This window comes from Lithobates pipiens, unplaced genomic scaffold (genome assembly GCF_037356315.1).
Source record: "Lithobates pipiens isolate NorthernLeopardFrog02 unplaced genomic scaffold, aLitPip1_a1.2 Scaffold_1, whole genome shotgun sequence".
NCBI lineage: Eukaryota > Metazoa > Chordata > Amphibia > Anura > Ranidae > Lithobates > Lithobates pipiens.
In genome coordinates this window covers 194995145-195007373 of record NW_027507685.1, presented here as the reverse complement: position 1 = coordinate 195007373, position 12229 = coordinate 194995145, and the positions used below count along the sequence as shown (strand labels likewise).

Below are 12229 nucleotides of genomic sequence, written 5' to 3'. Positions count from 1 at the left end.
TATTTTTTATTCTCCTTGCGCTACCAGAGAGAGGAAAAAAATAGCTGATTACCTGCTCTATTTACACACATGACCCCTTACTCCAATCTGTGATCAGCCGAGTCTCATAGACCTTCTTGAAATTTAATTCAATACCCCTGCTTTAGGGCATCACTTCATATAGCTCTTAGTGTACTCTGGCTGCTGAAATCACATCCAAGATTGCCACCCTCTACATCACACTTATGGATTTTGTATGCCTAAACAAGGGAGGTTATTACAGGTAGATAATATGCATAAAATATAATCACTGCACGTATAATCTTATGTCAAGGTTGTAGCTGAAATTAATGGCAACAGGGTCTTTTCAGTAACTTGTAGTTTTGGAACTTTTTTGAATGGAGTTATTTTTTATTTATTTTTTGACTAGTCATCATCAAAAAATTAACAAAACATGTAATACCATTATGTATTATTTAAAAAGCAATGTTTAATTAAAATTGATTGCTGTAAAATAACTGGTCCCAGGAGATTGTCTGAACCTGCAGTGGATTGTACATGAACAGTCAGGTTATAAAAGCTCTGTTTACAATTCAGTTGCATATAGAAGGGTAACAACTGGTAGAGAAAACTGGGGAGAAATGTAACCATTTTTTCTCCTGTAAATGCTTCTCAAAATGTAATGTATGCGCAATAATTCCATATTACATATATTTTTCCTGAAATTTGTATAAAGGACACCTCATTGTTAAATGTATTTCAAGAAATCAATCTCATATTTTTTGGTGCCGTGTTAAAAATATTTACATTTTCATGGAAAACAGTACATTATAAATAACCTGCTATCACAAGGTATGTCAGTGTTCAATATAATGTTAAAAAAAGAACTCCAGGCAAACGAGCTATATACACATAAAAAAGCTGTTTTAATAATTTGTATTTTTCTCCAATTCCAAGCTTTACTCGTCTTTGCAACACAGCACATCTCTGTTTGGCTAAGGAGGAGATCACAGTTAGGTAACACTTACAGGTCCTGTCTTTTTCCCAGCCTGTGATTGGGCAGTATCAGATTGATAAGCAAACCTTTTTGTAACTCTGATCTCTTTTCCTATCAGCATGTCCCTTGTTAGCACGAATACTGCAGCACAGTTGGCTTGATTCTTGAACAACGTCCCCCTTTTCCAGCCAGTGATTTTTTTTGTACTATGTTTGCAAGAGCAGATAATAAAGAATTGCTGCAATCAGCAATGTACATAGACGGGGACATCAAATTTTCATTGGTGACTATTTGGGAATAGTGACATAAATCTAAAAATGATTTCAAAGAATAAAAAAAATTGTTACAACACTTTTTAAACACATTTCTGTTACATTAAAGCCTCCATTTAACAAAGTTGGTAAGTGTTTTCTGCAGAACCACAAAAATTGAATATAAGTACAGTATGTCTACTAATTCCTTGCTTTATTTTAATGATGTTTACACTAGAAAAAATATTTTCTCGTAAGTATGGAACCTATTATAACATGATTAATTTTTGAGTGCAGAAACATCATTAAAAATGCAAGCTTTTAAAACATGTAAACTTACATCATCCGTGTAACTTGTATTTTCAGAATACTGGTTGAGTTAATAAACAAATACATTTGAGCTTTGTGATTTATCAATGGCTAAAATAATCTGCTGTTGCTACATTTGTAGCTTTTGAATATATATATATATATATATATATATATATATATATATATATCTTTTTTTTTTTAATCAGCACAAGGGACAGTGTTTACATTTAGTGTTCCTTGTGCTAGTGCCGGCTTTTCTAGTTTAAATCCAAAGTCTTCTGCCCCCCACCTATATTTCCACAGCCATAATCTTCTAGTATCACAGAGGTCAAAGTACAGCTAATGGAAAAATCTCCCAAACATGGGTGCAGACAGTAATACTGATAGAGGATCTAATCCCTGTCCACTCTGTCCAAAACTAAAAATGTTTTGTGTTTAGTTACTGTATACTTTAATACAAGTGCTTTACCTGTCCCAGGCATTCATCATGAGTGTCAACTATGCCTGCTCCTTCCACCTCCTCCTCCATTCTTAGAAACTGTGCTAAAGATTCCATAAAAAAAAAAACACTCTATGAATGAAGGAGACAGACCTTTCATTCATCTGCCTGTCCTCCATTCATAGGATTTCAATTATGGCATCCAGCAACAGCACAAGGGATACTCCTTAAATGTAAGTACTGCCCCTTGTGCTGATCGAAGAAAAATAAAATAATTACCTAAATGTAGGCTTTAAAAAGATACTGATGCTAAATTCAAGAATAAAATTAAAATTCCCTTTGTAAATATTTAATATTTTTACCTGTCTCGCCACCTACACAGTTGATATTAGCTTTTTTTTCAAGAACAACTGCTGCAGAAGAATTTTTTTATTTTATTTATTCCAGCAAACTTTCGGGAGTGTCAGATGCCTAAAACTTTGCTGAGAGCTGAGGTTCCATCTACTGGCCTCTGTGTCATTAAAACACACAGTAGTGACAGACTAGCAGAAAGATCCAGATAACTAGAGGGAGGACCAGAAATCTAACACACCCAGATGTGTGTCAGATGAAAAGGATTTTTCAGGTGTCATAGCTCTTGAAGTGAATTTAATGATGATTGGTAGCTTGGTTGATAGAACTGGTGAATATATTATGTGTTATTTACAGGGACAGTGTTTTTTTTTTTCTTTTAATTTAACAATTATGAGAAAATTGATTTGAAAATTGCACAAACTAATATCTGCAATGCAAAACTTTTTATTCTACACTGAGTAAAATTATAAATGCAACACTTTTGTGTTTTCCCCTATTTATCATGAGCTGAACTCAAGGATCTATGGACTTTTTCTATGTGCACAAAAGGCCTATTTCTCTCTGGATGGATTATCTCGGCACTTCTCCTTTGTCGAGATAATCCATCCACCTCACTGGTGTGGCATATCAAGATGCTGATTAGACAGCATTATTATTGCACAGTAGGGATGGGCTTTATGTTCGGGTCAAACATGAGTTCGACTCGAACATTGGCTGTTCACCCATTCACCGAATAGCGAACAATTTGGGGTGTTCGCGGCAAATGTGAAAGCCGTGGAACACCCTTTAATAGTCTATGGGAGAAATATAATTTTAAAGGTTAATATGCAAGTTATTGACATAAGTGTTTGGGGATCCGTTTTTTTTTCAGGAGCAGTGATTTTAATAATGTTTAAAGTGCAACAATAAAAGTGTAATATTCCTTTAAATTTCATACCTGGGGGGTGTCTATAGTATGCATGTAAAGTGGCGCATGTTTGCCGTTTTTAGAACAGTCTGACAGCAAAATTACATTTCTAAAGGAAAAAAAGTCATTTAAAACTACTCACAGCTATAATGAACTGTTGGTCCAACAATACACATAAAAGTTCATTAATAAAAACAGCATGGGATCCCACATGGCTTCCCACAGGGGAACCCCGAACCAAAATTGAAATAAAAAATGTGTGGAGGTCCCCCCAAATTCCATACTAAGCTCCTCAGGTCTGGTATGGATATTAAGGGGAACCTCGCACCAAAATTAAAAAAAACTGGCATGGGGCCCCCCAAAAATCCATACCAGACCCTTATCTGAGCATGCAACCAGTTAAGTGGCAAGTGCACTTGAAATTTCACTTAGTGCAAGAGATGAAACAGTACTTGTGATAAAATTTCCAGTAGAGCACTTCCTTTTCCAGATGGGCAGATAATGCAGAGAGCAAATTAATTAAGTTGCATTGTCTGTAATGGCTAGCTAATTAAAAATAGGTTTACTCCGGTCACAAAAATCTCATATACACTGTAATATGTTAATTTCAAATTAGCAAATGTTTTTTGGCAAACTATTTAATTATTAAAAATTTTATAAAATATCACTCTGTTCCATATTGCTGCTGATGGAGACTACAAGTGGCTGTGCCAACACACCTTGCACAGCTATGGCCCACCATTTTCACTATCGGGAGACCAGTCCAGATTTTCAGCAGCATTGTTATACAAAAAAAAAAAAAAAGCATAAAAAATAGTGAGAATGAAAATTTTTTGTTTATGATACCCAATGCTTTAGCAAGCTAAATATCTGTAAGTTAGAGTTTACATGCTTTGTGTTATAGACAAATGCCTTTTTGTTTTGCAAGCTCAGAAAATTGTGGAGCCCTATCTTTTAAAGAGTGTACAGAAATGTAAAATGTTACATATTTAGTAACTGCATGTTTTGTTGATTATGTTAAACTCCAACTCCAGGAAACAAAAATAAAATAAAACATTATTGCAGTGGGTCCTCCTGCACTGGAAGAATTCCAGCCTAACACTAACCAGTCTTAAAAAGATTCCCTCTTTTTAGTCTGCTCCACTCCATTTACAGGATTCGCTTCTCTGGCTCCCTTGTGTCAGTCAGCGGTGGCTGCAGAGGAGAGGAGGAAGCGCTGACAATGGCTGGGACATGAGAGTCTATGAGTGACATCATGGATCCCAGAATTCCCAGCGCTCCCTCCTCTCCCCTGCAGCAGACGCTTACTAACAGGAGTTTACACATCTTTTTTACACAGGTTAGGCAGTATAGGTAGCAGGAAGAGGGGCAGAATATCTTTAAACATAGTAGTGTTAGGCTAGAATGCTACTCTAATTGTTCGTTATATCTAGGGGATTGCAGAAGAGATTGTTTTACATACCTTATTCCTCAGTCTGGCAGGCTCCAGTGCCTTCCTTCTCTGCTCCAGTCTGCAGATGAAACCTTACTGTCTTCACATATAACACAAATTCATTAATCCTGCATTGTATGTTTTGGAGACTGTAGTGTAGTCAGAGTGTCCACGGCTTACAGAGCAGCTGTGGGGGAACGATCACATCGCTGGAGGGAGCCTGCTGGAGTGAGGAATATACCGTATATACTCGAGTATAGGCCGACCCGAATATAAGCGGAGGCCCCCAATTTACCCCCAAAAAAACTGGCAAACTTATTGACTCGTGTATAAGCCGAGGGTGAGACATGCCTGTCCATCCCTGTGTGTGTGTCCGTCCATCCCTGTGTGTCCGTCCATCCCTGTGTGTCCGTCCATCCCTGTGTGTCCGTCCATCCATCCCTGTGTGTGTGTGTGTCCATCCATCCATCCATCCATCCCTGTGTGTGTGTGTCTCCATCCATCCATCCATCCATCCCTGTGTGTGTGTGTCTCCATCCATCCATCCATCCCTGTGTGTGTGTGTATCCATCCATCCCTGTGTGTGTGTGTATCCATCCATCCCTGTGTGTGTGTGTGTCTCCATCCGTGTGTGTGTGTGTGTGTGTGTGTGTGTGTGTGTGTGTGTGTGTGTGTGTGTGTGTGTGTCCAGCCTACCTGTGTCCCGAGCCTTTGTCCCGAGCCTCCGTCCCGTGCCTTGCCTCCTTGCCTCCGTCCCGTGCCGTGCCTTGCCTCCGTCCCGTGTCGTGCCTTGCCTTGCCTCCGTCCCGTCCCGTCCCGTGCCGTGCCTTGCCTCCGTCCCGTGCCCTCTTCGTCGGCGCCTCGGCGGCCATTGTAAAATTCAAAAGCCGCGCCTCCGCCTTCGCCTGTGATAGGCGGAACACTGAATTTCCCAGCAGCCTGTGTTCCGCCTATCACGGACATCGTATCATCCTCGTCCGTAGTACGAGGATGATACGATGTCCGTGATAGGCGGAACACAGGCTGCTGGGAAATTCAGTGTTCCGCCTATCACAGGCGAAGGCGGAGCCGGAGGCGCGGCTTTTGAATTATAGAATGGCCGCTGTCTGTCTGCTCGACACGCTGATCGAGCGGGCAGACAGCGATGACTCGAGTATAAGCCGAGGGGGGCACTTTCAGCCTCAAAAAAGAGGCTGAAAATCTCGGCTTATACTCGAGTATATACGGTAGTGAGAATATACACATTCATCCTCTTCCTCTAGACCAAATTAGCAATTAACTCTTGCAGTGTGTGTGTGTGTGTGTGTGTGTGTGCAGGGGGGGGGGGGGGGTTACTGCAAGGGTAAAGCCCCATACACACCATCAGTTTTTCTGCTGAGTTTTTCTTTCAGATTTACCAAAACCACATAATATGAGATCAAACCTTAGGAGTTTCAATTTGTGTGCAATGAGGCAGGCCGTTCCACTACATGGTTTTGGTAAACTTGAAGGAAAAACTGATAGTGTGTATGGGGGTTTAATGTTTACATTTTCCTTAAAGGCGTTGTAAACCCTTGTGTTATTTTAAAATTGTGATGTAAAAAAAAAACTTCTGACAGTGACCGGCCCCCTAGCCCCTCTGTTTTTCTCACCTGACCCCCTTCAATCACTTGGCGGAGATGTGCTATACCTCTCTGCCTGGGGTTCTCAGCTCTTGATTGGATAGATTGATAGCAGCGTAGCCATTGGCTCCCACTGCTGTCAGTCAAATCCAATGACGTGGGCACCGGGAGCTGGGGCCGAGTCCTATATTCTGCATCTATGGATGCAAATGTTGGACTCGGGAGCACACCCGCAAGGTAACCCACTGGGAGAGCGCTTCTCCTAGGGGGATATACGACGCGGGGAGGATAGTGCCACTGGGGGACCCCAGAAGAGTATGATCAGGGCCACTCTGTGCAAAATAAACTGCACAGGGGAGGTAAGTACGTCATGTTTCTTATTTTAAAAAAATTACAATCACTTTAACTTAACCTTTAATATCTGCTTATTATAATTACCTTCTATAAAAGCTCATGCATATTTTATGATTTTGTATGCTTTATAATAGTCCTTCCAGAAATTATTGTATTGTATAGACTAATTCATTATTTCACTGTGGTATTTAGGTTCAGGCAAAAATAAAACTGTCTGATACAAGAGATGGAACAACAGAATCAAACCAGAGTGGCATTTTTTATCATCAAAGGATTCTCAGACATTCCAGAGTTGCAGGCCCCAATGTTCCTTTTGGTTCTACTTATTTATCTTACTACTCTTTGTGGAAACATGATAATTATCCTACTGGTCTGCCAGAATCGCCATCTCCACACTCCCATGTACTTCTTCCTGGCCAATCTATCCCTTATTGATATGTGTGCTACGACTGTTAGTCTACACAAGATCCTTCTCATAAATCTCACCGGGAATCAAGTTATTTCCTATGTTAGTTGCATAGGCCAAATGTATTTCTTTGGTAGCTTTGTTAGTGATGAACTATTGCTCCTTACTGCAATGAGTTATGACAGATATGTAGCAGTTTGTAATCCCTTGAGATACACAGTTATCGTTAACCACAGAGTTTGTATTTGTCTGGCTTTTGTCTGTTGGGCTCTTGGTTTTTTAGAAATAATACCGTATGTTGTTTTGGTGACTGCATTTACCTGCTATAGGTCCAACATTCTAAACCACTTCTTTTGTGATTTGCTGCCCATCATAAAATTGTCCTGCAACAATACTTCTATTCTGGAAACTTTGTTCATCGTTGAAGGGGCAGTCCTGCTTGGTCTTGGCCCTTTTATTCTAACATTTCTGTCCTATGTTTTTATTATCACCACCATATTAAGGATTCGTTCCAGCACTGGCAGATGTAAAGCTTTCTACACATGTTCCTCACACCTCACAGTTGTCATCCTTCTCTATACTACCTTAATCTACCAGTACTTGAAGCCCATTTCAGCAGACAGTCTAGAGTACAATAAGCTGCTCTCCCTGTTTAACACGGCTGCTGTCCCTGTATTAAACCCTCTCATTTACAGTCTAAAAAATAAAGATGTGAAGTCAGCTTTCAAGAAAAGTTTTCAATTTTTTAGATTAAAAAAATAAAGATGTGAAGTCAACTTTCACAACAAAATTGCAGTTTCTAAGGATTCATTTGCGTAGGGTTTCAGTGTCACCTGTAACTATCCAATCTCTACTGAAAAGCAAAAGAGTATAGGACTGCTACATAAAAAAAAAATGTGAAAGGTGAATAATACTCAGTGTATATACAACAGAGTAGTTAGTATAAATACTTGTAGTAACAGCTCACTGTATACATAAACATATAGTATACACCATCCGTTAACCCTTCATCATATAAAATATACTATATTGACAGCGCTAAATATCCAATAAATTTAAAAACAAAAATACATAAAAAGATGACAATTCGTGATTTTCAAGGAATCCACCCAAAAAAAATGTTTTGAAGCCCAAAAAAACGTGAATAAGAGCTTTCCACTACAGTGTTCACAAGGTGATGAAAAAAGAGAAGAAAGTCCATCTCCAAGCCAGAGACACCGGTGCACAGAAGCGTCACAATCGGTGACACCCCTTATGGTAAAAAAACTCACCAGAACTCAAAGGGTTACATCAACAATTATTATTATTGGTTCCTCGGATTCCTTATAGAGATGCTTCTCAATATAACCAATACCAAACGGTTGCCAACATCAATAGTTAGAGGTTCCTTGATCTCCTTACAACAATATCTTTGGATTTACAGCACTCCACTCAACACGAATTCACATGTAGGAAAAGATGAAAAACATATTCCATAGTGCAAACTGTTTTTTATTTAATAAATTTCTCATGCGCTGATAAAAACATACGTACACAATTTAAAATTGTAAAATCATTATCATCATTAGTGTCACTCGCAGTGCGATCAGGTTTGTCTCACCGCAGTCCTGAGAACACAAGATCGTACACGGTCTCAGCATCCACGGCGGGTCCCGGGCAAACAGTCAAACCCTCGCCTCTGCGATGACGTACAGCTGCTTGGTCACGCCCATACGTGTTTCGTCACTGCGTCTTCATCTGTGGGCGTGCATTTGTTGGCAGAAATTTGGACAACAATTGTCTGATCGTGGTGTACAAATAGTCAGATTTTAGGCAAACAAACGGTCATCACACAATTCCTGGTCAAAAAAACAATTGTGTGTATGAGGCTTTAAGCAACCGTCTGTTGTCAGCTTTTCCTATTGTCCAGCACACAAAAGTCCAAAGTACAAACAAATTTGTGTAATTTGCTCTTCCGCCTAACAGTGGGGCTAGAGGTAAAGCTATCTTCAGCAAATCTGCTTAACAGAATACAGCAATTTATTAGTTAGGGTTCCTGCCTCCGGTGCTGAAGTTTGGACTCCTCCTGCTAGTAGAGCTTCCTGGAACTGCCATGGCTGCTTGCTCAGATAAGGGTCTTGTATGGATTTTGGGGGAACCCCACACCATTTTTTCAAAATTTTGGTGTGGAGTTTCCCTTAAAATCCATACCAGACCCGGAGCAGCTTTTTTTGTTTTTTTTAAAAAGGCTGCTCCTGGCCAAATGAAAATTTTTTAAATGTTGCTTTGCAATGGCACATGTTTGCCAGGGCATTGCCCACCACTCCATATTATGTTTTGACATCTCTTTGTCTATTAGCCCAGAAAATGAGCATTTTTAATTTTATAGATTTGGTTCTTGTTGATTTCAAAGGGATTTTGGTTTGGCATCCAAACTTCTTTGAAATTTGCAGAACCCTGTTCCAACCAAACCCAGGGAAGTTCAGATCATCCCTAAATGTAAATTATTACTGCAGCAATATTAAAAGACTATACATTTTCACTAACACAGACCAAAGCTTTCAACACAATGTATAGTCTGTGTGGTTCTGAGTATACTGCAGATCTTTACACATGTCAATGATTTTAATTAATGGGACAACAATCATTAAAGTGATTGTAACGGTTCCTTTACCTCCACTGTGCAACTCGTTTTGCACAGAGTGGCCCCGGACCTGCTCTTCTGGGGTCCCTCGTGGCTCTCATGGCTCCTCCCCACATCAGATAGCCCCCTAGAAGAAGCACTCCTGGGTCCAGCATTCAGCGTCCATAGAGGTGGAATGCAGGACTTGGCCCCGCCCCCTGGTGCCCACGTCATTGGATTTAGCAGCAGCCGGAGCCAATGGCTGTGCTACTATCAATCTATCCAATCAAGAGCCGAGAACCTCGGGCAGAGAGATCCCATCCCGTGGGTCAAGTTCTAGGGTTCAGATAAGTAAAATAGGGGGGGCTGGGGGGCCGGTCACTGCCAGGTGTTTTTTCATCTTAATGCATAGGATGCATTAAGGTGAAAAAACCCGTAGGTTTACAACCCCATTAACATTAATGGCAGTAGAAGGAATGGTCACAGAAGACCTTCCGAACTTGATACAGAGGATCTATACATGGGTTAGAAGCTTTTTTTTATTATTTAAATTTTATTATGTAATTTCTGATACAGCACAAACCATATTTTCATCTTAAAACATTCAACTTTATCCAATAACACTTTTTCATTTCCCTATAACCCTCCCACCCCCCTGTTCTGTTGACCCCCCTTTGAATCCACTCTATGTTTATTCCCCTATTGCCTGAATGTAAATTTCAGACGTTTTGAATGATCTCCACTTTTCCCACGTTGCCCAATATCTATTCATTCGATCTTTCTCCATATTGCTTAAATATTCCATGTTATTGATATACTCTACTCTCTGTATCTATTCTCTGATAGTAGTTTTTTTTAGTCTCTAACCAACTTTTAGGGATGAGGGCTTTTGCCACATTAAGTAAGAAAGGTACTAGAGTTTTTTTAATATTGGTTCTTATTTTTCTCCGAACCATAAAACAGATATGCCCAGGGGCAATATGGTATCCTCTCCCCGGTTATTGCCTCTATATAGTCTAATATACTATGCCAGTATTGTTTTATCTCTGGGCATTCCCACCATATATGAAATGTTGTTCCGAGTGATTTACATTCTCTCCAACAATGTGCAGGTTTGGAGGGGTATATTCTGTGAAGCCTTTCCGGTGTCAAATGCCATCTTGTCAGACACTTATAGTTAACTTCTATTGACCTTGTATCCAATGCATAACTATATACAGCGTCTATCATCTGTCTCATCTAATTTGATACCCATGTCCTGCTCCCATTTTGCTATAGCTGGAATAACCCCTTGCCCCTCAATTTCTGAGAGAACTTCATATACCCGGGATACACTGTGCTTTACTATATTTTTTGAGTTGCAGAGCTTTTCCATTGGCATTAGTGTATTTTCGTCCCTTATTGGTCCTGGGATTGAGTTACAAAAATGTTGAATCTGTAAGTATTCCCATTCCTTTAAGTTTTGCCACATATATTTCTTTATTAAGTCCTGTTTTTGTCTTTAATTTACCTCCCAAAGTGATATCTTTTAATTGTATCATTTGTTTCCCTAGTTGCATGCCGGTTCCTGGGATAAAAAAGTTTGTGCCCTCAAGTGGAATTAATGGAGAATTATATAACCATTTATTTCTACGATATAATGCGTCCTATATTTTAAGTGTTGTTAAAGTTATTTCATGTGCACTATTACTTCCTATTCTATATTTTGGCGGAATCCAAATTTTTTTGTAATTGTGATCCAAAAAGTGTCTCCTCCATTTTTAGCCATTTCTTATTAGTGCCTAAGTTAGCCCATTCCACCAATCTCGCTAAAGTGATTGCTATATAATACCTATATGTGTCTGGCAATGCCATCCCACTTTCTTTTTTTTACCAATTAATATATTAGAATTAACCCTTGATTTTTTGTTTTGCCATATATATTTTAAGAAAAGTGTTTTTATTACTTTAAAAAAACTATTTGGGATACTGATCGGGAGCATTTGGAATTTATAAGTAATTTTTGGTAAAACCACCATCTTCACCATATTAATTCTACCTATCCATGTAATTGATCCCTTTTTTATGTTCCTTAGCTCTGTTTTCATTTCATTTAATAATGGAATGTAATTAGCTTGATATAAATCTTGAGCCATAGTTGTTATTTTTATACCTAAATATGTTATTTCTTTTTTCTCCCATGTAAAGGGGAATTCTTGTAATAGTTTCTCTTCCTTTTTATCTAATCCTATATTCAATATAACTGTTTTTATGGGGTTTATTTTAACATTTGAGAGAGCTCCATAGTCCCTTATTTCTTTTATTAAGCAAGGAAGGGACAGTCGCGGGTTAGTCATATATAGGAGTATGTCATCCGCATACGCCACTACTTTATGATCCTCATCACCCAACTTTATCCCTCCTATGTTGATATTATTTCGAATTTTTAAAAGTAATGGCTCCAGAGCAATCATGTACAGGAGGGGCGAAAGTGGACACCCCTGCCTTGTCCCATTTAACATCTTAAATGCGGATGACATACTCCCATTTACCCCCACTCAAGCTGTTGGCTGTGTATATAAATTGTTTATCCATTTCAACAACTTTGGACCTAGG

General features: G+C 39.2%; 1 protein-coding gene across 2 annotated transcripts; it reads left to right on the top strand.

Annotated features, from left to right (window-relative positions):
- The first annotated feature begins 596 nt into the window (after nt 1-596).
- Nucleotides 597-9720, top strand: LOC143981608 (olfactory receptor 5V1-like). Of its 2 annotated transcripts, none has more exons than XM_077479594.1 (2): nt 597-831; nt 6819-9720. In XM_077479594.1, the coding sequence occupies exon 2, from the start codon at nt 6853-6855 to the stop codon at nt 7792-7794; it is 942 nt and encodes a 313-aa protein (XP_077335720.1). In that variant the 5' UTR covers nt 597-831; nt 6819-6852; the 3' UTR covers nt 7795-9720. The 2 variants fall into 2 exon arrangements, with proteins under 2 accessions (XP_077335720.1, XP_077335728.1); XM_077479602.1 differs by having other exon boundaries at nt 598-658.
- Nucleotides 9721-12229: the final 2509 nt, after the last annotated feature.